Source organism: Artemia sp. Qi Xiang Cuo, chromosome 12 (assembly GCF_049724085.1).
Source record: "Artemia sp. Qi Xiang Cuo chromosome 12, ASM4972408v1, whole genome shotgun sequence".
Classification (NCBI taxonomy): domain Eukaryota; kingdom Metazoa; phylum Arthropoda; class Branchiopoda; order Anostraca; family Artemiidae; genus Artemia; species Artemia sp. Qi Xiang Cuo.
This window is the reverse complement of record NC_142805.1, coordinates 53,591,139-53,617,792: the sequence shown is the minus strand read 5'-3', so window position 1 is coordinate 53,617,792 and position 26,654 is coordinate 53,591,139. Positions and strand designations below refer to the sequence as shown.

General features: G+C 31.1%; 2 protein-coding genes across 4 annotated transcripts in view; both read right to left on the bottom strand.

The window, feature by feature from the left end:
- LOC148946274 (E3 SUMO-protein ligase PIAS1-like) overlaps positions 1 to 26,654 on the bottom strand; it is a 506,129-nt gene that overhangs the window by 333,769 nt on the left and 145,706 nt on the right. The gene's annotated exons all lie outside the window — the stretch shown is intronic.
- LOC148946275 (uncharacterized) lies at positions 18,138 to 18,560 on the bottom strand. The gene has a single exon (XM_089097651.1). It carries the CDS (start codon positions 18,558 to 18,560, stop codon positions 18,138 to 18,140), a length of 423 nt encoding a protein of 140 aa, XP_088953777.1.

Here is a 26,654-nt window from a genome sequence, read left to right as displayed (position 1 = left end):
TGAAATATTCCAACTCTTGCATTTCAATGAAAGAAATTCAAAATGAACTTTGAAAAATCAAGAGAATGTAACTGTGAGATGGTGAACCACGACAAAACACTACTGAAATATTCCAACTCATGCATTTCAATGAAAGAAATCCAAAATGACCTTTGAAAAATAAAGAGAATGTAACTGTGACAAGGTAAACCATGACAAAACACTACTAAAATATTCCAACTCTTGCATTTCACGAAAGAAATTCAAAATGAACTTTGAAAAATCAAGAGAATGTAACTGTGACAAGGTAAAGCACAACAAAACACTACTAAAATATTCCATCTCTTGTATTTCAACGAAAGAAATCCAAAATGAACTTTGAAAAATTAAGAGAATGTAACTGTGCCAAGGTAAACCACGACAAAACACTACTGAAATAATCCAACTCTTGCATTTCAACGAAATAAATCCAAAATGAACTTTGAAAAATCAAGAGAATGTAACTGTGACAAGGTAAAGCACAATAAAACACTACTGAAATATTCCAATTCTTGCATTTCGACGAAAGAAATCCAAAATGAAGTTTGAAAAATCAAAAGTCTGTAACACTGAGATGGTGAGCCACAACAAAACACTACTGAATTATTCGAACGCTTGCATTTCAATGAATGAAATTCAAAATGAACTTTGAAAAATCAAGAGAATTTAATTGTGGCAAGGTAAACCATGACAAAACACTACTGAAATATTCAAAGTCTTGCATTTCAACGAAAGAAATTAAAAATGAACTTTGAAAAAATCAAGAGAATGTAACTGTGGCAAGGTAAACCATAACAAAACACTACTGAAATATTCCAACTCTTGCATTTCACGAAAGAAATTCAAAATGAACTTTGAAAATTTTGCAAAAATCAAGAGAATGTAACTGTGACAAGGTAAACCATAACAAAACACTACTGAAATATTCCAACTCTTGCATTTCACGAAAGAAATCCAAAATGAACTTTGAAAAATCAAGAGAATGTAACTGTGACAAGGTAAACCATAACAAAACACTACTGAAATATTCCAACTCTTGCATTTCACGAAAGAAATTCAAAATGAACTTTGAAAAATCAAGAGAATGTAAGTTTGACAAGGTAAACCACAACATAACACTACTTAAATAATCCAACTCTTGCATTTCAACGAAAAAAATTCAAACAGAACTTTGAAAAATTAAGAGAATGTAACTGTGACAAGGTAAACCACGAAAAAACACTACTGAAATAATCCAACTCTTGCATTTCAACGAAAGAAACTCAAAATGAACTTTGAAAAATCAAAAAAATGTAACTGTGACATGGTAAATCATGACTAAACACTACTGAAATATTCCAACTCTTGCATTTCAACGAAAGAAATCCAAAATGAACTGTGAAAAATCAAGAGAATGTAACTGTGAGATGGTAAACCACGACAAGACAGTACTGAAATATTCCAATTCTTGCATTTAAATGAAAAAAATTCAAAATGAACTTTGAAAAATCAAGAGAATGTAACTGTGGCAAGGTAAACCATAACAAAACACTACTGAAATATTCCAACTCTTGCATTTCAACGATAGAAATCAAAAAATGAAGTTTTAAAAATCATGAGAATGTAACTGTGACAAGGTGAACCACGACAAAACACTACTGAAATATTCCAACTCTTGCATTTTAAGGAAAGAAATCCAAAATGAACTTTGAAAAATCAAGAGAATGTAACTGTGAGAAGGTAAACCATAACAAAACACTATTAAAATATTCCAACTCTTGCATTTCACGAATGAAATCCAAAATGAACTTTGAAAAATCAAGAGAATGTAACTGTGACAAGGTAAAGCACAACAAGACACTACTGAAATAATCTAACTCTTGCATTTCAACGAAAGAAATACAAAATGAACTTTGAAAAACTAAGAGAATGTATCTGTGACATGGTAAACTACTACGAAACACTACTGAAATATTCCAATTCTTGCATTTCAACGAAAGAAATCCAAAACGAACTTGAAAAATCAAGAGAATATAACTGTGATAAGGTAAAGCACAACAAGACACTACTGAAATATTCCAACTCTTGCATTTCAAGGAAAGAAATCCACAATGAACTTTGAAAAATCAAGAGAATGTAACTGTGACAAGGTAAACTACGACAAAACACTACTGAAACATTTCAACTCTTGCATTTCAACAAAGTAGATCAACACTAAACTTTGAAAAATCAACAAAATGTAACGGGGACAAGGTAAAACACGATAAAGCACTACTGAAATATTCAAAATCTTGCATTTGACGAAAGAAATTCAAAATGAACTTTGAAAAATCAAGAGAATGTAACTGTTACAAGGTAAATCACAACAAGACACTACTGAAATCTTTTAACTCTTGCATTTAAACGAAAGAAATCCAAAATGAACTTTGAAAAATTATGAGAATGTAACTGTGACAAGGTAAATCACAACAAGACACTACTGAAATGTTCCAACTCTTGCATTTAAACGAAAGAAATTCAAAATGGACTTTGAAAAACTAAGAGAATGTAACTGTGGCATGGTAAACCACGACAAAACACTACTGAAACGAAAGAAATTCAAAATGAACTTTGAAAAATTAAGAGAATGTAACTGTGACAAGGTAAACCACGACAAAACACTACTGAAATATTCCAACTCTTGCATTTCACGAAAGAAATCCAAAATGAACTTTGAAAAATCCAGAGAATGTAACTGTGACAAAATAAACCATGACAAAACAATACTGAAATATTATAACTCTTGCATTTCAAGGAAAGAAATCCAAACCTAATTTTGAAAAATCAAGAGAATAAAAATGTGACAAGGTAAACCAAGACAAAACACTACTGAAATATTCCAACTCTTGCATTTCAAGGAAAGAAATTCAAAATGAACTTTGAAAAATCAAGAGAAAGTAACTGTGAGATGGTAAACCACGACAAAACACTACTGAAATATTTTAACTCTTGCATTTCACGAAAGAAATTCAAAATGAACTTTGAAAAATCAAGAGAATGTAACTGTGACAAGGTAAACCATGACAAAACACTACTTAAATAATCCAACTCTTGCCTTTCAATGAAAGAAATTCAGAATGAACTTTGAAAAATCAAGAGAATATAAAAATCCAAAATGAACTTTGAAAAATAAAAAAAGTTTAAAAAAAAATGTTGGGGGGGGGGGGTTGGAGGGAGGGTGGAGGGATAGGGGTTGGAGGGATGGTGGAGGGATAGGGTTGAGGGATAGGGGTAGGACTTAGGACCCAAGTATCAGAAGAAATTGTTTGTCTAGTATGCATCTCAAATCATCGTGGTATGCATATTCTCATGATGATGCCATAAAAATGCCCCGAAACATGTCACTTTTAACACCTATCAAAAATCCAATTGATAAATCGAATGTGCTTGAACTTGTTCCAGTTCAATGGAATGAACCTGTTATGATATTGTGAGGCTTAACATCAGTTGGGCAATGTCCCAGAAACAATTCATTGGATGTATTTCTAAAATGATAATATGTTCAAAGGCTTGTTGGTTCAGTTGATTAACGTTTCGTTCTTTTACCTTAGGAAATCACGGGTCTCACATTCGATTCCTACATCAAACACAAATTTCATATAAATCAATGGGAAGATACTTAGAATGTAAAAAATCATATCATTGGAAAAGAAAAATATCATCATTAGAGTACAATAAAATGACATCAATAAAAAAACTATTAAAAAAAAATAATTAATTATTGCAATTATGTAAATTAATTTAATTATGTAAATTAATTAATAATAAATTAATTTATGTAAATTAGTTCAAGGTTAAACATAAGTCAACCAAGCCTAACAAATTAAATTACAAAAAGAATTTCACAATTTCATACAAAGGAAACGTCACGCACTTTGAACACAGATCAACACGAATTTTCACGGTGGTTGAATTCCGGTCATTACACTGTCTGCTTGTATTGACGGGAGCACTGTCTGCTTGAAACTGTTATAGCTATATAGGGAGACACCCCGCTTGTAATCGTTTTAGCTATATGGGTACCTGTCTCGTCGGAATCGTTATATACATACTACTACTTACATTATTAAAGATATTAGGGTATGAGAAAAGACTTGCGTTTGATCTCCATAGCATCCAACATGGTGTTTATTAAATAATTTTTGACGACTGCTTATGCGTGTCTCCAATCTCATCGCTTCTCTACACTCATTCAGAAATCTGCTTCCCCCAGTCCATGAATTCTAACAATTTTAAAAGTCTCGTAAATGTTCACATGTTACCTTTTGTGAAACTTCGTAGAACCATCACGTTTTGTCAATCCAAAAGGACAAAATCTATTTTTGTTTGCCATGAATACAAATAGTTGAGAAAATCAAGAATGAAAAACACCAAATTTCCGTCAATCTCCTTCAACTTCGTTCCCCCTATAGCCTATAGTAACGCCCTTGGAATGAAATATTTTTTTTTAATCTAGTTTATATTTCTATGGTAATATTGATCATTTTTTGTAGATAAATGAACTTTTAAAATAATATCTAGACCTCGCAGCCTTATCAGCCCATTTAGATAATAAAGAATTTTAATTCATTAATGACACATTTCTTTGTATTAGCTATTATGCAATATTTAACTATCTATGTAAATATTGTTTCTGTGACTGCTCATGTACTTTGTAAAATTGCGTCTTCAATTAATCCTGATTTTTTTAACAATCAATTTGAAATTTCATTTTCTCCAAAATAAATACATCCAGTAATATAGGACATTTTAGCGATTTGAAACACATAGTATTTTTACTAAAAGATAACATAATTTACTACACATTGGATTTTTTTTTGTATTTTGATCCAAACGAACATCAAATGAACATATTAAAAAGAGGCTTATTAAGAGTTTTATTAAGACCTAGTTATTATAAAAAAAAAGTTTTTTAAGGTAATAAAGATCTAAAAACAGTATTTTCATTAAATATCCGGTATTCCAACTATTTCGTTTCGCGATATAAAAGGATGTAGAATGTCTTAGAAACAAAAGAAATGTAGTAAATATACTGATAGCCGTATAAAATATGAGAGACAGAGCTAGACTTATCAATAGACCTTTGATTTGTCGCGGGAGTCGACTGTCAATATACATTTTGAAGAATATGTCATATTAGACCTTATAAATCACTAAAACCAAGAAATATTTATTTTATTCTCTAAACTGATGAGATTAATCAGAAAAAATTTGCTGTTTTCCAATGAAATTATAACTGATGTTAGAATTTACATATAAAAATATTGCCCTAGGCGTGAAGGGTATGGCATCCTTCTCTCTAGCCATTACTATTCAAATTGCAGTGTTACTAGCAATTCACTGATTACAGAATGCAACAAACAAAAACATTTGGTAATTGCAATTGTTTAATCTACAAAGTTGTTTTCAAAAGATTCGAACCATCTTTGATTTATCAAGGATGAATCTTATGATTTAAAGAGAATAATATTTTTATTGCTAGGAGTCAAGTGATGGACTGCTCTGGATATATATCCATGAATTGATTAAAAAAAAACTTTTTGTACAAAAGAGATTTCAAAGAAAATTAAAGACCTAAATTAAATCAAAGATGAGCAGATATAAAGTCAAATTATTTTTCAAGTGTAGACCTGCCATAAAGTACCACCAATGCAATTAACGAAACCTGAAGCGACCAGAAATTAAAAGTAATAACTGGGTCAAACTCAAAATCAAACACAACGCGGCTGCTGCGTGCAAACCTCGTATGATGGAAAAATCAAATTGTTCAGGAGACGATAAAAATTGATTTGTGGGTCCCATTTTTCAGATAAATATACCAAAAATTACAAGTGACTCAGAAAAATTTTTTTATGCGCACATATAAATTTTAATTGCCATAATCAATTCTTATTGTATAAACAGCTCATACGAGGTGTGTGAGGCTCCAATTTCCTTTATACGAGGTGTGATAACCAGCTTTCGTCAAAAATACAAAATGTAGCAGTAGTAGAAGTAGCAGAGGAAGTTACATTCAAAATTGCCAATAGCAGTATCAGAATTCAGGGCCCGTTGGACATAAATATTAGACTTATCGACAATTAACAACAAAATGGCAAAATATTTTGGATATCTTACTGGGAAAAACAGCTAAAAAGAGCATAAGAGGGAGTGGGGCTTCTTACCCTCAAATAAATTTTGAATATTAAAAGTGGCAATGAAACTTTCAATTTAGAATAAAAAAAGCCCTTTCCAAAGGTCTCAAACCAACTCTTCCAGTGCAGAAGTAAGATATGGGTTTTCGTGAAATTTCTAGGCAGAACCCATAGATACATTTTCAAGTATTTCAGAATATCCGTCTTACAGTGGACCAGTTAGTCTAAACAGTAAATAGCATATTAAATCCGAAGTAACAGACCCAAACAGACCAACAAGTCTTAAAATTTAGTTTAAAACAGAACATCATAATGTAACGGATTCAAGCTGCAATAGCGGCACAAGTCGAGGCAAAATAATATAACAAAAATACTTAAAACTATAAATAATAGTGAATCTAGCAGCTTTGAAAAAATATATATAATCTTAGGTCAGAGAGAGGAAATGGGTAGTTCGGGAAAGGAATTGAGATTTATGGCCTTTTGGTGAATACTCATTACAAATTGATTTAAAACCTATTTCATTTCCGTAGAGTTATTCCTATGAGAAACAGGTAGCGGGGGGTTCCAGTTTCTGCCAACAGAGCAACCAGTTCTGAGTCCCTAGCAACCAACAGGTGCTATTGATTATTGATTATGTACACCTGGGTTTTGCTTCATAGTTTTTTCTTTGGTTAAAATATTGACGAAGACCACACTGCCTTTCCATATCAGACAAATACAACTTAAAAACAATAGGGAAATTTTTTCAAGACAGTGTAATTTATACTAGTGAATATTTCGGCCCTATGTCCAAGGGCCGTCTTCAGCACAACATTAAATAAAAAAAAAAATATATATAAAAACAAACTTACATTAAAATACGAAGTTTAAAAAACCGCTTTTAAAAACCTTTAAAATAGCCCTAGTATCCTTACTTCAACGAAGTTCAACCAGGACTGATAGATAAAATGACGAGAGAGGATGAGTTCATTCAAACGAAATAAAGTGAAATTATTAACTGCAAGTTTTCAGAGCTAATCTTGCTTTTTTAGCAGCTAGTCTTAAAGGCCTTTTTTGTAACGGGTTCAGTATTATTGTCAATTGGCTTAATAAAATATTTTTTTAGATCATTTTTAATTAAATTTGAGTATAAAGAATTCAGTGAGTATTCTCCTAAGTCTCTATTTAAGGAAATATTTTTATTTATTTTGAGCCTAATTTCGATTGATTCCCTGACCACCTGTTTTATCCCCAAATCACTACTAATGAGAGAAGATTTTTCAAAAAGTATTTTGTGGCTGGGATTATCGAATATATGGCTAGCTAAAGCAGAATCAAAGGAGTTATTAGAATTATTAGCAGTTAACGCTTTGTCTATGTCTTCTTTATGCTGGTGTATCCGTTTTTCTAGATTCTGATGAGTTCTGCCAACGTAGTAATTGCCACAATCGCATGGTATTTGATAAACCCCTCTTTGGCGAGTAACTGGGGTTTTATCTTTACCGGAGTTTAAGAAATTTGTGATTTTAAAATTATTGGTGAAAACTAAATACAGATTTTTTTTTTTCAAATATTTTTTATTTTTGTGGTGATTCTTGGGATGTACGGAAGATAAATTATATTAGAGGGTTTTTCCGGAGCCTCACATTGCGAAATATCATTGATTTTGCGAAATTGTCTTTTTAGTCCATGGTTAATCGTATTATTGACAAAAGGACTGGGGTATCCGTTGCCAAAAAGAATATCTCCGATAAAATTTATTTCTGCTTTTATGCATGAATCGGAGCATATGTTCAGGGCACGGTCAATGAGAGAAGTTACAACTGCTCTTTTCACTTGTGGGGGGTGATTTGAATTAAAATGAAGAAATCTATTGTTTTGTGTTGGTTTTCAATAGATAGTGAAGTCAAAATTATTAGCATTACGGATAATTAGCACATCTAAAAATGGTAGTTTATTTTCAAATTCAATTTCTAGGGTAAACTGCAAATTTCTATCATAAGTATTAAGATGATCTAGGGAACTCCGAAGTTCAGTTTCCCCATAATTCCAAAGTGAAATTACGTCATCCATGTAACGACCCCAATAGACATGTTTTAAAAAATAAGAATTTAATGCCCAGTTTTTAAGTTTCTTAACATAATTATTTGTCTGACGACCGGATAGATCTGTTCCAGTCCTTAGCCTAATCATTTAGCTATAAAAGTTATCAAGAACAGTAAAATACAGTGGAAGTATGCTGTGGATTACAATAAGATTAACTAAGACTTTACCGGCAATCCCTGTCGCTGATTCTTCGATTAAGTGATAATTTTCTTCTATTTTGGTTTTGAATAATTGCTCAGAAGTAGCAATATACGTATTCGTGGACAAGGAAATAATATCAACAATATTTATTATTGTGTTTACTTAAATATTTGTGTTATTAAGTGTTTGAACAGAATCTGCCTAATTACTGATGCAGTAATTTTGCGTATATTTTAAAGGTATGAAAGCTGTGCAAAGCTATTTTCAAATATTGGAAGCGGGGACTTTAGTACATGCTACGATAGGTCTTAGGGGAATACCTTGTTTATGCAGTTTTGGTAAGCCATAAAATTTTGGACAGAAACTACCACGGGGGTAAAATTTGCTGTATAATTGTGGTGTGATTTTACCATTCTGTTTTAATTTATTTATAATATTATTAGTAAATTGATCAGTAGGATCATGAGTGATCGGTTTATATGTACTTGTGTCTTTTAAAAGTGAAAAGATTTTGTTGTCATAGTCTGCCGTATCCATGACAACGAGGGAGTTGCTTTTGTCTGCTTTGGTTATTATAATAGATGGGTCTTTGCGGAGGTTAGATAATATTTTTATGTCGTGCAAATTTTTTCGTGTGAAAGTGGTAGAAGACTTAGTCTTTTTTTGGCTATTATAAAGGGTATTTATGAGACAAGACCTAACTTCATCAGGGTTTGTAACAGATGGGTAGTATTTATGCAAAGCGGACTCTAAAGAGGAGACTATATCCGCCACGGGAACCTGTTTCGGCAGAAAAGAGAATTTTAGACCTTTTTCCAGTGTTTCGATTTCCTGGGTTTCAAATCAAGGAAGCACACTTGTGCCTCTATAGAGAGGCAACCCACCACAATGTTAAGTGATTTCAGGTCCTAGAGGGCGCAGAGAGACGACGTTGATCGCATTTTGTAGCCCAAGCTCAAACTAATAAACTTGCAACATTTCATCCTCCTCCGACTTTATCTTCATGGGGTAAACTGGGCCGGAAGTTTGGACCCTCCCACCACAGCCCCCCGTTAACGTTGTCCGATTGGGCTGAAATTTAGAGGTTAAGCTTTCCTAGGGCCCGGGAGCTTATTCTCGAAATTTCAGCTCAATCCAATCACTCCTTCCCTGTTTTCAAAAAACCAAATATAGCCACTTAAAATTCATCATTTCTTTTTTTTTTCTTAGCCACGCCTACAGGCCACAGTTGGCAACGAATCCGGTTGAATGAGGACTCATTCGAAGCAGAATTCGACCTGTTAGGGCCTTTTGATATTTTCAGACCGAAAAAATTATCCCCCGAATTTATATTTACGAAAAACCTTCTTTTCCTATATTAGCCCATGTTAATTTTTCCCACCACAACCCCCTTTAACGTTGTCTGATCGGGCTGAAATTTAGAGGATAAGCTTTCCTGGGGCCTGGGAGCTTATCCTCGAAATTTCAGCTCAATCTGATTACTCCTTCCCTGTTTTCCAAAAACCAAATATCAAGTTTTGCTTGCGTCAAAAAGATTCATCACCTCACTAAAAAACAATTTCAATTATGTCTCTTTAGTGTAGCGGTGAGACTTCTGGACTGGGTGTCAGGCGGAAAACCCGAGATCAATTCACCGATAGATCAAATTTTTTATATACTGAATTTAAATTTAAAAAAAAAAAATGTTTCTTTTTTAAATTATTTGAAAAAAATTATGTTTTCTAAAGAGTTAAAAAAAATGAGTTACAAGGTCGACCCTTAAAACACCCTGTCGAGAAAGAAAAGAATAATACACAATCATCTAACAGTTAGTCAAGCAATAATAAGTAATAAACTCTACAAAAACGTGCAGAAATTATTTGAAAAAAACTACGTTTTCTAAAGAGTTAAAGAGGCTGAGTTACAAGGTCGAACCTTAAAACGTACAGGGATTAGGAGGCACAGTTGGGGGGCTGCCGCCCCCCAAACCCCCGCTTTCGCAGCCTTTAAATAAAAAAAAAGTTTTTTAAACTGAAAGTGAGGAGCGACATTAAATCTTAAAACGAACAGAAATTATTCCGTATATGAAAGAGGCTGTGCCCTCCTCAACGCCTCGCTCTTTACGCTAAAGTTTGACTTTCTCACAACTCTTTTTTCAAACAATAAAAACTTTAGCGTAAAGAGCGAGGCGTTGAGGAGGGCACAGCCTCTTTCATATACGGAATAATTTCTGTTCGTTTTAAGATTTAATGTCGCTCCTTACTTTCAGTTTAAAAAACTTTTTTTTATTTAAAGGCTGCGAAAGCGGGGGTTTGGGGGCGGCAGCTCCCAACTGTGCCTCCTAATCCCTGTACGTTTTAAGGTTCGACCTTGTAACTCAGCCTCTTTAACTCTTTAGAAAACGTAGTTTTTTTCAAATAATGTTCTAGAAGAGAGGTTAACCATACCGGGTCCAGGAGTGAATCTTGGAGAATAAATACAGTTTCTCATCAAAGATTCCTCTCTCAATTTTTCCAATTTTGTATAAAGTTGTTCCTTTGACAAGCGAAAATCATTGCTAAACAAATTCCCTTCTAATCTAACAACTTGATAAAAATCAACAGTGGATAGGTTTCAAACAAAAAATTTTTTTCGACAGATTTTCTTTCTGAGGAAATGATGTCTTTTTTGCTTTTTGTCCTTAATAATATGGACTAAGGTTTTTAATTGTAGTGTATGAGCAAATTGCCCTTCTTTCCGGGTATTTAGATGTAGTTTATATCTTAAAGACTTTGGAATAAGATTTTCGTTTCTGCAGGATTCTAAAAATTTTTGTTGATTAATAATATTTGCATGTTTTTTACCTAAACTAATAAAATAAAAAATATCATAGGTCAACTGCTCCCCATAAGCTAGACGTAAATATTGACGAAGACCACACTGCCTTTCCATATCAAACAAATACAACTTAAAAACAATAGGGAAATTTTTTCAAGACAGTGCAATTTATACTAGTGAATATTTCGGCCCTATGTCCAAGGGCCGTCTTCAGCACAACATTAAATAAAAAAAAATACAAAAATATATATAAAAACAAACTTACATGAAAATACGAAGCTTAAAAAACCGCTTTTAAAACCTTTAAAATAGCCCTAGTATCCTTACTTCAACGAAGTTCAACCAGGACTGATAGATAAAATGACGAGAGAGGATGAGTTCATTCAAACGAAATAAAGTGAAATTATTAACTGCAAGTTTTCATAGCCAATCTTGCTTTTTTAGCAGCTAGTCTTAAAGGCCTTTTTGTAACGGGTTCAATATTATTGTCAATTGGTTTAATAAAATATTTTGTTAGATCATTTTTAATTAAATTTGAGTATAAAGAATTCAGTGAGTATCCTCCTAAGTCTCTATTTAAGGAAATATTTTTATTTATTTAGAGCCTAATTTCGATTGATTCCCTGACCACCTGTTTTATCCCCAAATCACTACTAATGAGAGAAGCTTTTTCAAAAAGTATTTTGTGGCTGGGATTATCAAATATATGGCTAGCTAAAGCAGAATCAAAGGACTTATTAGAATTATTAGCAATTAACGCTTTGTCTATGTCTTCTTTATGCTGGTGTATTCGTTTTTCTAGATTCTGATGAGTTCTGCCAACGTAGTAATTGCCACAATCGCATGGTATTTGATAAACCCCTCTTTGGCGAGTAACTGGGTTTTTATCTTTACCGGAGTTTGAGAAATTTGTGATTTTAAAATTATTGGTGAAAACTAAATACAGATTGTTTTTTGTGCAAATATTTTTTATTTCTGTGGTGATTCTTGGGATGTACGTAAGATAGATTATATTAGAGGGGTTTTCCCGAGCCTCACATTGCGAAATATCATTGAATTTACGAAAATGTCTTTTTAGTCTATGGTTAATCGTATTATTGACAAAAGGAATGGGGTATCCGTTGCCAAAAAGAATATCTCTGATAAAATTTATTTCTGCTTTTATGTATGAATCGGAGCAAATGTTCAGGGCACGGTCAATGAGAAAAGTTACAACTGCTCTTTTAACTTGTGGGGGGTGATTTGAATTAAAATGAAGATATCTATTGTTTTGTGTTGGTTTTCTATAGATAGTGAAGTCAAAATTATTAGCATTACGGATAATTAGCACATCTAAAAATGGTAGTTTATTTTCAAATTTCAATTTCTAGGGTAAACTGCAAATTTCTATCATAAGTATTAAGATGATCTAGGAAACCCCGAAGTTCAGTTTCCCGATAATTCCAAAGTGAAATTACGTCATCCATGTAAGGACCCCAATAGACATGTGTTAAAAAAAAGAATTTAATGCCCAATTTTCAAGGTTCTCGACATAAATATTTGCCAGTAGGCTAGATAGAGCTGCTCCCATCGGTAGCCCATTTATTTGTTGATAAAAAGTATCACGAAACTGAAAATACATTGAAAACAAGATTAAATAAAACTTCACCATCAATCCCTGTCGCTGAGTCTTCGATTAAGTGATAATTTTCCTCTATTTTGGTTTTTAATAATTGCTCAGAAGTAGCCACATCTATATTCGTGTACATGGAAACAATATCAAAACTGCTAATTTTTGTGTTATCTGAAATACTTGTGTTATTAAGTTTTTTAGCCAAATCTGCCGAATTACTAATGTAGGAATTTTGTGAATACAGTAAAGGTTTGAAAACTGTGCAAAGCCATTTTCCAATATTGAAAGCGGAGGCTTTAGTAAATGCTACAATAGGTGTTAGGGGAATACCTTGTTTATGCAGTTTTGGTAAGCCGTAAAATTTTGGACAGAAACTGCCACGGGGGTAAAATTTGTTGAATAATTGTGGTGTGAATTGACCATTCTGTTTTAGCTGTTTTAATTCAATTATACTATTATTTGCAAATTTATCAGTAGGATCATGAGTGATCGGTTTATATGTACTTGTTTCTTTTAAAAGTGAAAAGATTTGTTGTCATAATCTGGCGTGTCCATGACAACGAGTGAGTTGCTTTTGTCTGCTTTGGTTATTATAATAGATGGATCTTTGCGGAGGTTAGATAATATTTTTATGGCGTGCAAATTTTTTCGTGTGAAAGTGGTAGGAGACTTAGTCTTTTTTTGGCTATTATAAAGGGTATTTATGAGACAAGACCTAACTTCATCAGGGTTTGAAACAGATGGGTAGTATTTATGCAAAGCGGACTCTAAAGAGGAGACTATATCCGCCACGGGAACCTGTTTTGGCAGAAAAGAGAATTTTGGACCTTTTTCCAGTGCTTCGATTTCCTGGGTTTCAAATGTTCTAGAAGAGAAGTTAACCATACCGGGTCCAGGAGTGAATCTTGGAGATTAAATACAGTTTCTCATCAAAAAGTGGTCACTCAATTCTTCCAGTTTTGTATAAAGCTTTTTCTTTGGCAAGCAAAAATCGTGTATAACCAAAGTAACTTATACAATAGGAAATTAAAATAAATAAAAAGTGTACAACTTTTCAAAAATAAAATGTTTTATGGAACTTATGTCTGAGGACCTTAGTTGTCTTTTTTGCTTTTTATCCTTCATAATATGGAATAATGTTTTAAATTGTAGTGTACGAGCAAATAGCCCAAGAATCCCAAACATCCCAAGAATCACCACAAAAATAAAAAATATTTGCAAATATTTTTGCAAAGAAAACAATCTGTATTTAGTTTTCACCAATTATTTTAAAATCACAAATTTCTTAAACTCCGGTTAAGATAAAAGCCCAGTTACTCGCCAAAGAGGGGTTTATCAAATACCATGCGATTGTGGCAATTACTACTGGTTGTTCCCGAGTGTACGCTAGCATCCAACAATGTTAATGATTAATGATCTATTACGCAAATGTGATAACTATGTAATAGTTTAGAGCATATTATCAGAGCAGCAACATTATGGGTACTGATATTGTTCTTAGCATATTTTAGTAATGGATGCTTTTACTCTATAAAAACTTGAACGCGCAAGCACAGGTGAAATAAAACCAACAGTAGGCTTATGGTTAGAATATGATACACCTTCTTATACGGTCAATAGTGTGTCTTTTTCTCTTCGCTTCACATAATTTTACATTTATTTTAGAAACAATCTTGAAAGATTTTAACTAATGAGTACAAATGTACATAGGCTACAAGATTCCTTAATTGCAACAGTGAAATATATTGAAGATTCATCGTGGGACAAGAAATTAAAAAAATGAAGACAACAATTTAATTGTTCATACAAATTGTATTAACAAACAACTTTACAAACATCATTAAAACACTTTATTTTTTAGGGCATTGAAATCAGTATTAAACAGCTAGGAAAGGCATATTTTCAACTACAGAGTCATTCAATCGAGGGTTGTTTATATAAATTCTGGAAAATGTACTGTAGATGTACCAACGGAATCAAAAATATAATACTGCATGAAAACCAAAGCTTTTGACTGATAAATCTTGTACTCACTTAAAATTTTGTCCGAGAATCATTGTAATCCAACAAGAACGAGCAAAAACCGTATAATTTATTCAACATTTTCAACCAATAGGGGATAAGGAAAAAGCCTTTTCCTTATCCCCTTCAACCAATAGTTTTATATATTTTCCCCTGTAAAATTAAAACCTTTGAAAACATACAGAAATTACCTTCTAAGAACAGAGCAGCCCCTCCTTGCATGTTAGATGTGGCTCTTAAGTTTTAACACCACTCTTTACTCTTAGCAAAACATCTGATCTAATTTAATAACTTTCTGTCTTTAATTTTATATTTCCTTATTGTTAAAAAGGGACATAGAATTTATAACATTTTCTAGGATAAACCATTTCCTTATTCTCTTCGACCAGTACTTTTATATATTTTCCCATGTAAAATTAAAGCCTTCTAAAACATACAGAAGTTACCTTCTAAAAACAGGGCAGCCCCCTCCTTGCATTTTAGATATGGCTCTTAAGTTTTAACATCGCTCCTAAATTTTAGCAAAACATCTGATCTTATTCAATATATTTTCGTCTTTACTTTTATATTTTCTTATTGTTAAAAAAGGCCTAGAATTTAAAACATTTTCTTAAATGAGCCTTCTCCTTATTTACAGTAATTTTGTACAAATTGGCTGCACGGTGGGATTCTGTTGGACTCGTAATCATTACTTATGTATATTCTGACGTTTGAATATCCTGACATATATGTTTAATTTGAACAGTGGGAACATACCATTTCATTATTAGATCGTGGTAACCTTTGGCAATTCCCAGCTCTTGATACGCTGTTGCTGGCTCCTGGCATCCTATGGCACCTTTTAACATTCCTAAAGCATTTCAGACATTTTATTTATAAAAATTATGCTTTTAATCTGTTGCTTTGTGTTTTTACAACCAAATTCTATTATCCCCCCCTTCCTTGGTATATTCACATTTCTGGTCCTTGAACTTTCAGGTAGTGATATGGAGTCTCTAGTCAAAACTCCGGTTCTAATCTTGCTGGCTTCGACTCCGATTAAAATCCCAGACCCGGCTCAATGGATTTTGGCTCCGTCAGTTACAGTTCCGTCCCTTCTGCCCCCGGATTCCCCGGTTCCCTTTCCACCAATTCCACTCCAAGTTCCATTGGTTCCTGGACTTTCTAAGCGGCTGCCCCTCCCCAATGGTCCTCTATGGCTGATCATCGACAGTAGCTACTTGATTGTAAGTGGGGGCCATTTTGACTAAGGGCATACTAGCTTTTGAGTGGTTTAAGAAATTAATTTCCATATTTTAATATATTTTTCATATTCTTAATATTTGTAGTGCTTACGGGGCGAGGTTTTGAGAGACTTAAGAGATTATTTTCCATAGTTTAATATTTTTATATTTTTCCTTATTTTTCCCGGGTCTAATACATCCAACGCAAGAAAGAGTTCAACATTGAGAGCAGAGTGGTACTCCAATAGACAATAATAAAGCTTAAAAACAGAAAAAATTCCTACAATATACAAAAAGTTCAAATTAATCCAAAATAGTTCTTACAAAACAGAAATTATTCTTATGAATAAAAACAAAAATTCTTGATATAAATCTAAAATATTTCTAGCAGAACGAAAAATATTTGCTGCAAAATAGAAAATACTTCTCAAAACCGCACAAATTCTAACATCGTCCAAAATAGTTCTTACAGAACACAAAAAGTTCAAGAAAAATTCAAAATAGTTCATATATAACAAAAATAATTCTTATAAAACACAAAAAGCTCTAAAAAATCCAAACTAGTTCTTAAAAAACAGAAATTATTTTTACAAAAGAAAAAATACTTTACAGCAATCCAAAATAATTCTAAGAGAAAAAAAAATAGTTGCTGCAAATTACAAAATACATGTTACAAAGCACAGAATTCTAACAACATCCAAATACTTCTTACAGAATACAAAAAGTTCAAATTTAGCCCAAAATATTTCTTAGAAAACACAAAAAGTTCTATGAGAATCCAAAATACTTCATGTAAAGCAGAAATTACTCCTACCAAATACAAAAATACTTTAAACAGATCCAAAATCATTCTAGAAGAATACAAATAGTTGCTGCAAAATACAAAATACTTGCTACAAAACACAAAAAATCTAACAACATTCAAAATAGCTCTTACATAAAACAAAAAGGTCAAACTTAATCTGAAATATTTCATACAAAACGAATATAATTTTTAGAAAACACAAAAAATTCTTACAAAATTTAAAATACTTTTAAGAATCAGAGAATAAAAAATAGTTGCTGCGAAATACAAAATACTTGTTACAAAACACGAAAATTCTAACAAAATCCAAATACCTCCTACAGAAGACAAAAAGTTCAAACCCAATCCAAAAGAGCTCTTAGAAAACACAAAAAGTACTAACAGAGTCAAAAAGAATTCTCGCAAAACAGAAATTAATCCTACAACATACAAAAATACTTTACAGAAATCCAAAATAATTATAAGAGAATAAAAAAATTGCTGCAAAATAAAAAATACTTTAAATTACTAAAAAAACACAAAAATTCTAACAACATCCCAATACATTCTACTGAATACAAAAAGTTCAAATCAAATCCAAAATAGTTCTTACAAAACGAATATAATTTATACAAAATACATGAAGTTCTGACAAAATCCAAAATGGTTCTTACAAAAAAAATATTCTACAAAATACAAAAATACCTTCCATAAATCCAAAATAGTTCTAACAATATACAAAATGACTTGACTTATGTCCCATCTGTCCTTGAAGGTCGTTTTGGGGCATCTTCTTTAACCAGTTTATTGATATGCCTCCTGTAGGTGCATCCGTTGTAAGCCAGCCGGAGGAGTTATGGAAGGTTGTAGGGTGAGAAGTTTTCTCTCCATCTCTTTGGAGGGCAACCTCTGGGGCGAGAACCGCGTACTCATCCATCGAAGTTTATCTTCGGGAGACGAGTGCTGGCCATGCGTTGGGTATCTACAAGCCATTTGAGTTGTTGTAGTTTTATTTTGTCCAGTAGTGTGAATTTGACTTTCAGATTATGGAGAAGCTTGGAGATGGAGAAGTTTTGAGTTGGAGATTATGTCGTGGTTGGTGATACCAGCGATGCGTCGTAGGGATTTGGTTTCAAAGGCAGCTAGGCGAAATTGATCGTCTGTTCTAAGCGTCCAGGATTCACAGGCATAGATGGCAATCGGAGTAATGAGGGAGTAGAAGAGTCTCGTTTTGAGAACTGTTGTTAAGTTCTCATTCCTCCAGATAGACATCATAGCATTAAAACTAGAGTTCGCTAGTGTCAGGCGTTTCTTGATGTCTTTGAGTTGGTTACTATCAGAAGTAAGTAAGCTCCGAAGGTAGGTGAAGTCTTCACCCACTCAATGGTATCTCCGCCAAGCTGAAGGCTGAGATTAACCTGTGAATCGAGCTTGCGTGAGCAGCGCATGGCTTTCGTTTTTGAGGTGTTGATGGCCATCCCGAAGAGGTTGGTAGACGAGTGAACACTGTTAGCTTGGGATTGTAGATCTTGAAGAGACTCGGCTATTAAGTCTATGTCATCGGCATATGCTAGTTTGTCTGTCACCACTCCTCCGACAAAGGCACCGGGTGGGTTGTCTGTGAGTGAAAAGTCTGCAGGTAGGACTAGATTGAACAGCTCCGGTGATAGTAGGCATCCTAGGAAGCACTCCAGTAGAGGTTTTGAAGCTCTCTGTAAGTCCATTTCCAGTCATGACGCGGCTTCTGAACTTCTTATACATGTCTTTGATTAGCGAGATCAGGTTGGAAGGGATGCCAAAGTGAAGAATAATATGCCATAGACCTTCTCTCCATATGAGATCGAGAGCTTGTTTAAAGTCTATGAAAAGGTGGTAGATGCTGCGGCCAAGATCACTATACTTTTCCATGATCAGCCGGACAGTGAATATCTGATTAATTGTTTATCTTTTTGGTCAGAAGCAGGCTTGGTATTCCGGAATGACCATTGAGGAAGTGACTCGTATACGCCCGAGCATGAATCTTGTGAGAATTTTCGCGGCGTGGCTGGTAAGACTTATTGGGAGGTAGTTGTCGCAGACAGCTTTAGAGCCTTTCTTTTGCAGGGGGACTATCGTGGCTTTCCACAAGGGTGAGGGTAAGTGACCTTTTTCCCAAGCAGCTGTGGCAAGTTTGTGGTAAAGGTTAAGGAGTGGTACGCAGTTAACTTTGAGTAGTTCAGGCTGGATTCCATCAGGGCCAGCAGCTTTATTTGTTCTCAATTCTCTGATAGCTGCTTCTATTTGAGAGTGAAGAGGGGGAGGACTTGGGTCTGTAGAGTGACGGGGAAGCTGTCGAGAATTGTTGGATCTGGGTGGATGGCCAAATTCAGTTTATTTTTTAAATGGTTTTCCATCAAGAGCTGACTCCGTCTGTGGAATGTATTTGGTTTCCATGGTCGTCGAGAAGGGAACACGCTTTGATATCCTTATTATTGACCAATTCCCACACTCTTGTATTATATTGAATGTTGTTAGAATTTTAGTCGTCTTTAATGATTATTTTTTGTAGAACTTTTTTGATTTTCTTCTATACTGTAAAAATTTCAAACAAAATCCAAAATAGCTTCCAGTTAGGTTCATTTGAGTTCACTTAGCGTGATGCCACGCCGAGTAAACAAAAATGAACCTAGTTTGGAAGCTGTTAGTCGACTGTAGCCAATCAGTTATTGGATTGTGCGTAAAATATTTTGGATTTGTGTAAATTATTTTCGTATTTTATAAAAATTATTTTTGTCTTGAAAGAACTTCTAGGGATTTTTTTTGTATATTGTAAGAAGTATTTTTGATGTTTTTAGCATTTTTTTGTTTTTTAATAATTATTAAAAACAGAAACAAAATTTTCTCATACAAATAATCTAACAACATCGAAAATAGTTCTTACAGAATATAAAAGAGTCAAAAAAATTCCAAATAGTTCATACAAAACGAAAATAATTCTTACACAATGCAAGAACTTCTAATAATTTCCAAAATAGTTGCTACAAAATAAGAATTATTCTTAGAATTACACAAAATACCTTACACAAATCCAAAATAGTTCTAAGAGAATGAAATATAGTAACTGCAAAACACAAAATACATGTTACAAAACACAAAAAGTTCAAACAAAATAAAAAAAAAGTTCTTAACAATTCCAAAGTAAATCTTGCAAAACAAAAAATTCTTCTTATAAAATAAAAAACACATCGCAAAAATTCAAGATAGTTCCTACAGAATAAGAAATAATTGCTGCAAAATATGAAGACCTGTTAAAAAAAATTCTAACAACATCCAAAACAGTCCTTACAGAATACAAAACAAAACAAAAAAAATCCAAAATAGTTCTTACAAAACAGAAATGATTCTAACAAAATACAAAAGTTCTAACTAAATCCAAAATAGTTCTTACAGAACAAAAATTAAACTTAAAAATAATACAAATAATTTACAAAATCCAAAACAGTTCTGATAGAATAAAAAATAGTTGCTCCAAAATAAAAAGTACTTGTTACAAAACGCAAAAATTCTAACTACATCTAAAATACTTCTCACAGAATACAAACAAAGTTCCAACTAAAACCGAAATAGCTCTTAAAAAAATAATTCTTACAAAATGGAACAAAGTTCCAACCAAAACTATAATACCTCTTACAAAACAAAAATATTCTCACAAAATACAAAAATACTTTACACAAATCCAAAACAGTTCTAACAGAATAAAAAATAGCTTCTGCAAAATACCAAATAGTTATTACAAAACACAAAAAATCTAACAACTTTGAAATAGTTATTACAGAATATAAGAAGTACAAAGAAACTCCAAAATAGATCTTACAAAACGATAACAGTTCTTAAACAATGCAAAAAATTCTAGTAATTTCCAAAACAGTTGCGAAAAAGTAAAAACTATTCTTGCAAATGCAAAAAATACTTTGCACAAATCCAAAATAGTTCTAATAGAATAAAAAATAGTTGCAGAACCATACAAAATACTTGTTACAAAACGCAAAAATTCTAACAACATCCTTACTACTTCTTACAGAATACAAAAATTCAAATTTTTGAATACAAAATTTATTCAAAACTTTCAATAATTTAAATAGCCACTGAAAAAAATAAAAATTAAAAAGAAGAAAAAAAGATAGCTACTGCAAAACACCAAATATTTGTTAAAAAAAACAAAAAATATTATCAAAAACTAGTCTTAAAGAATATAAAAAGGCCAAAGAAATTCAAAAATATATCTTACAAAACAAAAATAGTTCTTAAACCATACCAAAACTTCTAATAAAATCCAAATCAGTTGCTACAAAATAAAAATTACTCTTACAAAATACAAAAATACTTTACAAAAATCCAAAATATTTTTAATGCAATAAAATAAACTAACTGCAAAATACAAAATACATGTTACAAAACACAAAACGTTCAAACAAAATACAAAAAGTTCCAAACGATTCCAAAATAGCTGTTACAAAACGAAAAATTTTTCTTAAGAAATAAAAAAAAAATTACACAAATTCAAAATAGTTCTAACAGAATAAGAAAGAATTGCTGCAAAATACAAAATACATGTTACAAAACACAAAAATTCTAACAACATCCAAATACTTCTAACAGAATACAAAATGTTCAAACTCAATCGAAAATAGTTCTTGGAAAACACCAAAAGTTCTAACAGAATTCAAAATACTTCTTGCAAAACAGAAATTACTGCTAAAAAATAAAAATTACTTTAAACTACTAAAATACTCAAAAATTCTAACAACATTCAAATACACCTTACAGAATACAAAAAGTTCAAATTAAACACAAAATAGTTCTAAGAAAACGAATATTATATTTACAAAATGCATAAAGTTCCACCAAAATCCAAAAGAGTTCTTACAAAACAAGATCATTCTTACAAAATACAAAAATATCTTTCATAAATCCAAAAAAGTTCTAACAATGTACAAAAAATTTGCTACAGAAATACAAAATACTTTTACAACACGCTAAAATTCTAACAACATCGAAAATAGTTCTTATGAAATACAAAAGGTAAAAAGATAATCCAAAATAGTCCCTATAAAACCAAATATTTCTTACACAATACAAAAACCTCTAATAAAATCCAAAACAGTTGATACAAAACAAAAAATTTTCATACAAAAGTGCTTTACACAAGTCCAAAATACTTCTAACAAAATAAAATATAGTAACTGCAAAACACAACATACATGTTACAAAACACAAAAAGTTCAAACAAAATAAAAAAAAGTTCTTAACAATTCCAAAATAATTCTTACAAAACAAAAAATTATTATTGCAAAATAAAAAACACTTTACAAAAATAAAAGATAGTTCTAACAGAATAAGAAATAATTGCTTCAAAATACAAATACTGTTAAAAAATAAAAAGTTCTAACAACATCCAAAATGGTGCTTAAAAAATACAAAAGTTCAAACAAAATCCAAAATAGTTCTTACAAAACAGAAATAATTCTCACAAAAGTTCAAACTAAAGCCAAAATAGTTCTTACAGAACAAAACTTATTCTTAAAGATAATAAAAATAATGTACACAAATCCAAACCAGTTCTAATAGAATAAAAAACATTTGCTACAAAATATAAAGCACTTGTTACAAAACGCAAAATTCTAACTGCATCTAAAATACTTTTCACAGAATACAAAAAAAGTTCCAACTAAAACCAAAATAGCTCTTAAAAAATAATTCTTACAAAATATAACAAAGTTCTACCAAAATCTAAAATACTTCTTACTAAACAAAATTATTCTTACAAAATAGAAAATACTTGACACAAATCCAAAATAGTTCTAATAGAATGAAAAATAGCTACAGCAAAATATGAAATATTTATTACGAAACACAAAAAATCTAAAAACATTGAAATAGTTATTACGGAATATAAAAAGTTCAAAGAAATTCCAAATAGATCTTACAACACCAAAATAATTCTTACACAATGCAAAAACAGCTAGTAAATTCCAAAAGAGTTGCTACAAAATAAAAAAATTTCTAGAAAATACAAAAAATACTTTATACAAATCGAAAATAGTATTAATAGAATACAAAACTAGTTGCTGCAAAATACAAAATACTTGTTAAAAAACACAAAAAATGTAATAGCATCGAAAACAATTCTTAAAGAATAAAAAGTACAAAGAAATTCAAAACAGTTCTTTCAATACAAAAGTAATTCTTAAACAATACATAAACGTCTATAATTTCCAAAATCATTTCTAGAAAATAAAAATGATTCTTACAAAATAAAAATACTTTAAATAAATCCAAAATAGTTCTAACAGAAAAAAAATAGTGGCTACTAAATACGAAACACTTGTTACGAAACGCTAAAAATCCAACAACATTGAAAATAGTTCTTACAGAATATAAAAAGTTCAAACAAAATCCAAAATAGTTTCAAGTTAGGTTTATTTGAGTTCAATTAGCATGGTGCCAGGCTAAGTAAACTCATATGAACCTAGTTTCAAAGCTTTTAGTCGAATGTAACCCTATCAATTATTGAATTTTGTGTAAAATATTTTGGATTTGTGTAAAGTATTTTTGTATTTAGTAAGAATTGTTTCTGTTTTGTATGAACTTTTTGGGATTTTGTTTGTATACTGTAAGAACTATTTTGGATGTCGTTAGAATTTTTGTGTTTCTTAAAAATTATTTTTGTTTTATAAGAACTTTTTTTATTTCTTTTGTATACTGTAAGAAGTATTTTGTATGTTGTTAGAATTATTGTGTTTCCTTAATAATTCTTAAAAAACACAAAGACAATTTTCTTATACAGAAAATATAACAACATCAAAAATAATTCTTACAGAATATAAAATTTCAAAACGATTCCAAAATAGTTCCTACAAAACGAAAATAATTCTATCACCATTCAATGACTTCTAGTAATTTCCAAAGGAGTTGCTACCAAAAGTTTATTAGTCTCACAAATACAAAAATTACTTTAGAGAAATCCAAAATAGTTCTAAGAGAATAAAAGATAGTTGCTGCAAAATACAAAATACTTGTTACAAAGCGCAAAAGTTCTAATAACATCCAAACTATTTCTTACAGAAGATAAAAAATTCAAACTTTTGGATAAAAATTTATTCAAAATTCTTAGTAGTTTAAATAGCTACTGAAAAAATAAAAATTTTAAAATAGAATAAAAATAGCTACTGTAAAATACAAAATGCTTGTTAAAAAAACACAAAAAATGTAACAACATCAAAATAATTCTTAAAGAAAATAAATAGTTCAAGGAAATTTTAAAATAGATTTTACAAAACAAAAATAATTCTTAAAAAATAGAGAAACTTCTATAATTTCCAAAATAGTTGATACAAAATAAAAATTATTCTTACGAAGTAAAAAAATACTTAAAACAAATCCAAAATCGTTCTAACAGAATAAAAAATAGTTGCTACAATATACGAAATACATTTTATAATACACAAAAACACTAACAACATCGAAAATAGTTCTTAAAGAATATAAAAAGTTCAAACATAATCCAAAATAGTTTCAAGCTAGATTCATTTGAGTTCACTTAGCATGGCGCCACGCTAAGTATTCAAATGAACCTAGCTTGAAAGCCATAAGTCGAATGTAACTTATCAGTTGGTAGATTTCGTGTAAAATATTTTGGATTGGTGTAAAGTACTTTTGGATTTTGCAAGAATTATTTTTGTTTTGTAAGAGCTTTTTTGGATTTTTTTTTGTATACTGTAGGAAGTATTTTGGATGTTGCTAGAATTTTTGTGTTTTCTAAGAATTTTTCCTGTTTTTAAGAACTTTTTTGAATTTTTTTGTATATTGCAAGAAATATTTTGGAAGTATTTTTGTGTTTTTCAATTATTATTTTTTTTTACATCAATTATACTTTATTCTGTTAGAACTGTTTCGGATTTATGTAAAGTATTTTTTATTTTGTAAGAATAATTTTTTGTTTTGTAAGTAGCTATTTGTGTTTTGTAACATGTACTTTGTATTTTGTAGTTACTATTTTTATTTGTTAGAGCTATTTTGGATTTGTGTAAACTATTTTGTTTTTCGTAAGAATAATTTTTGTTTCGAAGCAATTATTTTGGATTTTATGAAAAGTTTTTGCATTGTGTAAGAAATATTTTTGTTTTGAAAGAATTATTTTTGATTTTCTTTCAACTTTTTGTATTTCGTAAGAACTGTTTTAGATGTTTTAAGAATTTGTTCGTTTTGTAACAAGTATTTTGTATTTTTGCAGCAGCTATTTTTTATATTGTTAGAACTGTTTTGTTTTTGTGTAAGGTATTTTTGTATTTTTTTAGAATAAATATTTTTTTAAGAGCTATTTTGGATTCTGTTAGAACTTTTCATATTTCGAAAGAATTACTTTTGTTTTCTACGAACTATTATAGATTTTGTTAGAACTTTTTGAATTGTGTAAGAAGTATTTGGATACTGTTAGAATTTTTGTGTTTTGTAACAAGTGCTTTGTATTTTGCAGCGACTGTTTTTATTCTCCTACAATTATTTTGGATTTGCTTAAAGTACTTTTTTGTTCTGTAGCAGTAATTTCTGTTTTGCAAGAAGTATTTTTGATTTTGTTACAGCTTTTTGGGTTTTCTAAGAATTTGTTTTGTTTCGTATTAACTATTTTGGATAAAATTTGAACTAATTGCAATCTGTAAGAACTTTTTGCATTTATTATATATTTTTGTGTGTGTAACAAGTATTTAGTATTTTGCAGCAACTATTTTTTATTCTTCTAGACGTTTTTTGAATTTGTGTAAGTTATTTTAGTATTTTTTAGGAGCAATTTCAGTTTTGCAATAAGTATTTTGGATTCTGTTAGAACTTTTTGTGTTTCTAAGATCTATTTTGGATTAAATTTGAACTTTTTGAATTCTGAAAGAAGTATTTAGAAGCTGTTAGAATTTTTGTGCTTTTTAACATGTATTTTGTATTTTGCAGCAACTATTTTTTTTTTGAATTATTTAGGAGTTGTGTAGAGTATTTTTCATATTGTAAGTATAATTTCTTTTTTTAACTATTTTGGATTTTATTAGAATTTTTTGTGCTTCCTAAGAATTATTATTGTTTTGTATAAACTATTTTGGATTTTTATTGAACTTTTTGGATTCTTTAAGAACAATTTAGGATGTTGTATGAATTTATGTGTTTCGTAACAGGTATTTCGTATTTTACAGCAACTATTTTTCATTCTGATAGAAGTATTTTGGATATGTTAGAACTTTTTGTATATTGTAGGATTTATTTCTATTTTGTAAGCTTTATCAGTTTCTATTGGAGTGCCACTCTACTCGCGAGGCTGAATTTTTTCATGCGTTGGATGTACTGATCCCAGGTAAAATAATAATAAAATATAAAAAAAATACTAAAATATGGAAAATAATCTCTTAAATCTCTCAAAAACTCATCCCGTAAGCTCTATAAAATATTCAGAATATGAAACGAATGTTAAAATATGTAAAATAATTACTTAAAACCCCAAAAAGCTAATATATCCTTAGTCAAAATGGCTCCGACATACTATAAACTAGCTACTGTCGATGACCAGCCACAGAGCATTACAGGAGGCTGCCGCATAAGAAATCGTGGAACCAATTGAACTTGGGAGTGGAATTGGTGGAATCAGAACCTTGCAATCGGGGGGCAGAAGTGGCGGAACAAACCAGTATCGATGGAGCCGGGAATGGGATTGGAATGGGGGTCAGAGCCAGAAAAATCGGAACTGGAATCACTGTAAGCAGGGCCAGAAGCGGGAACATCGGAATTGGATATCATTT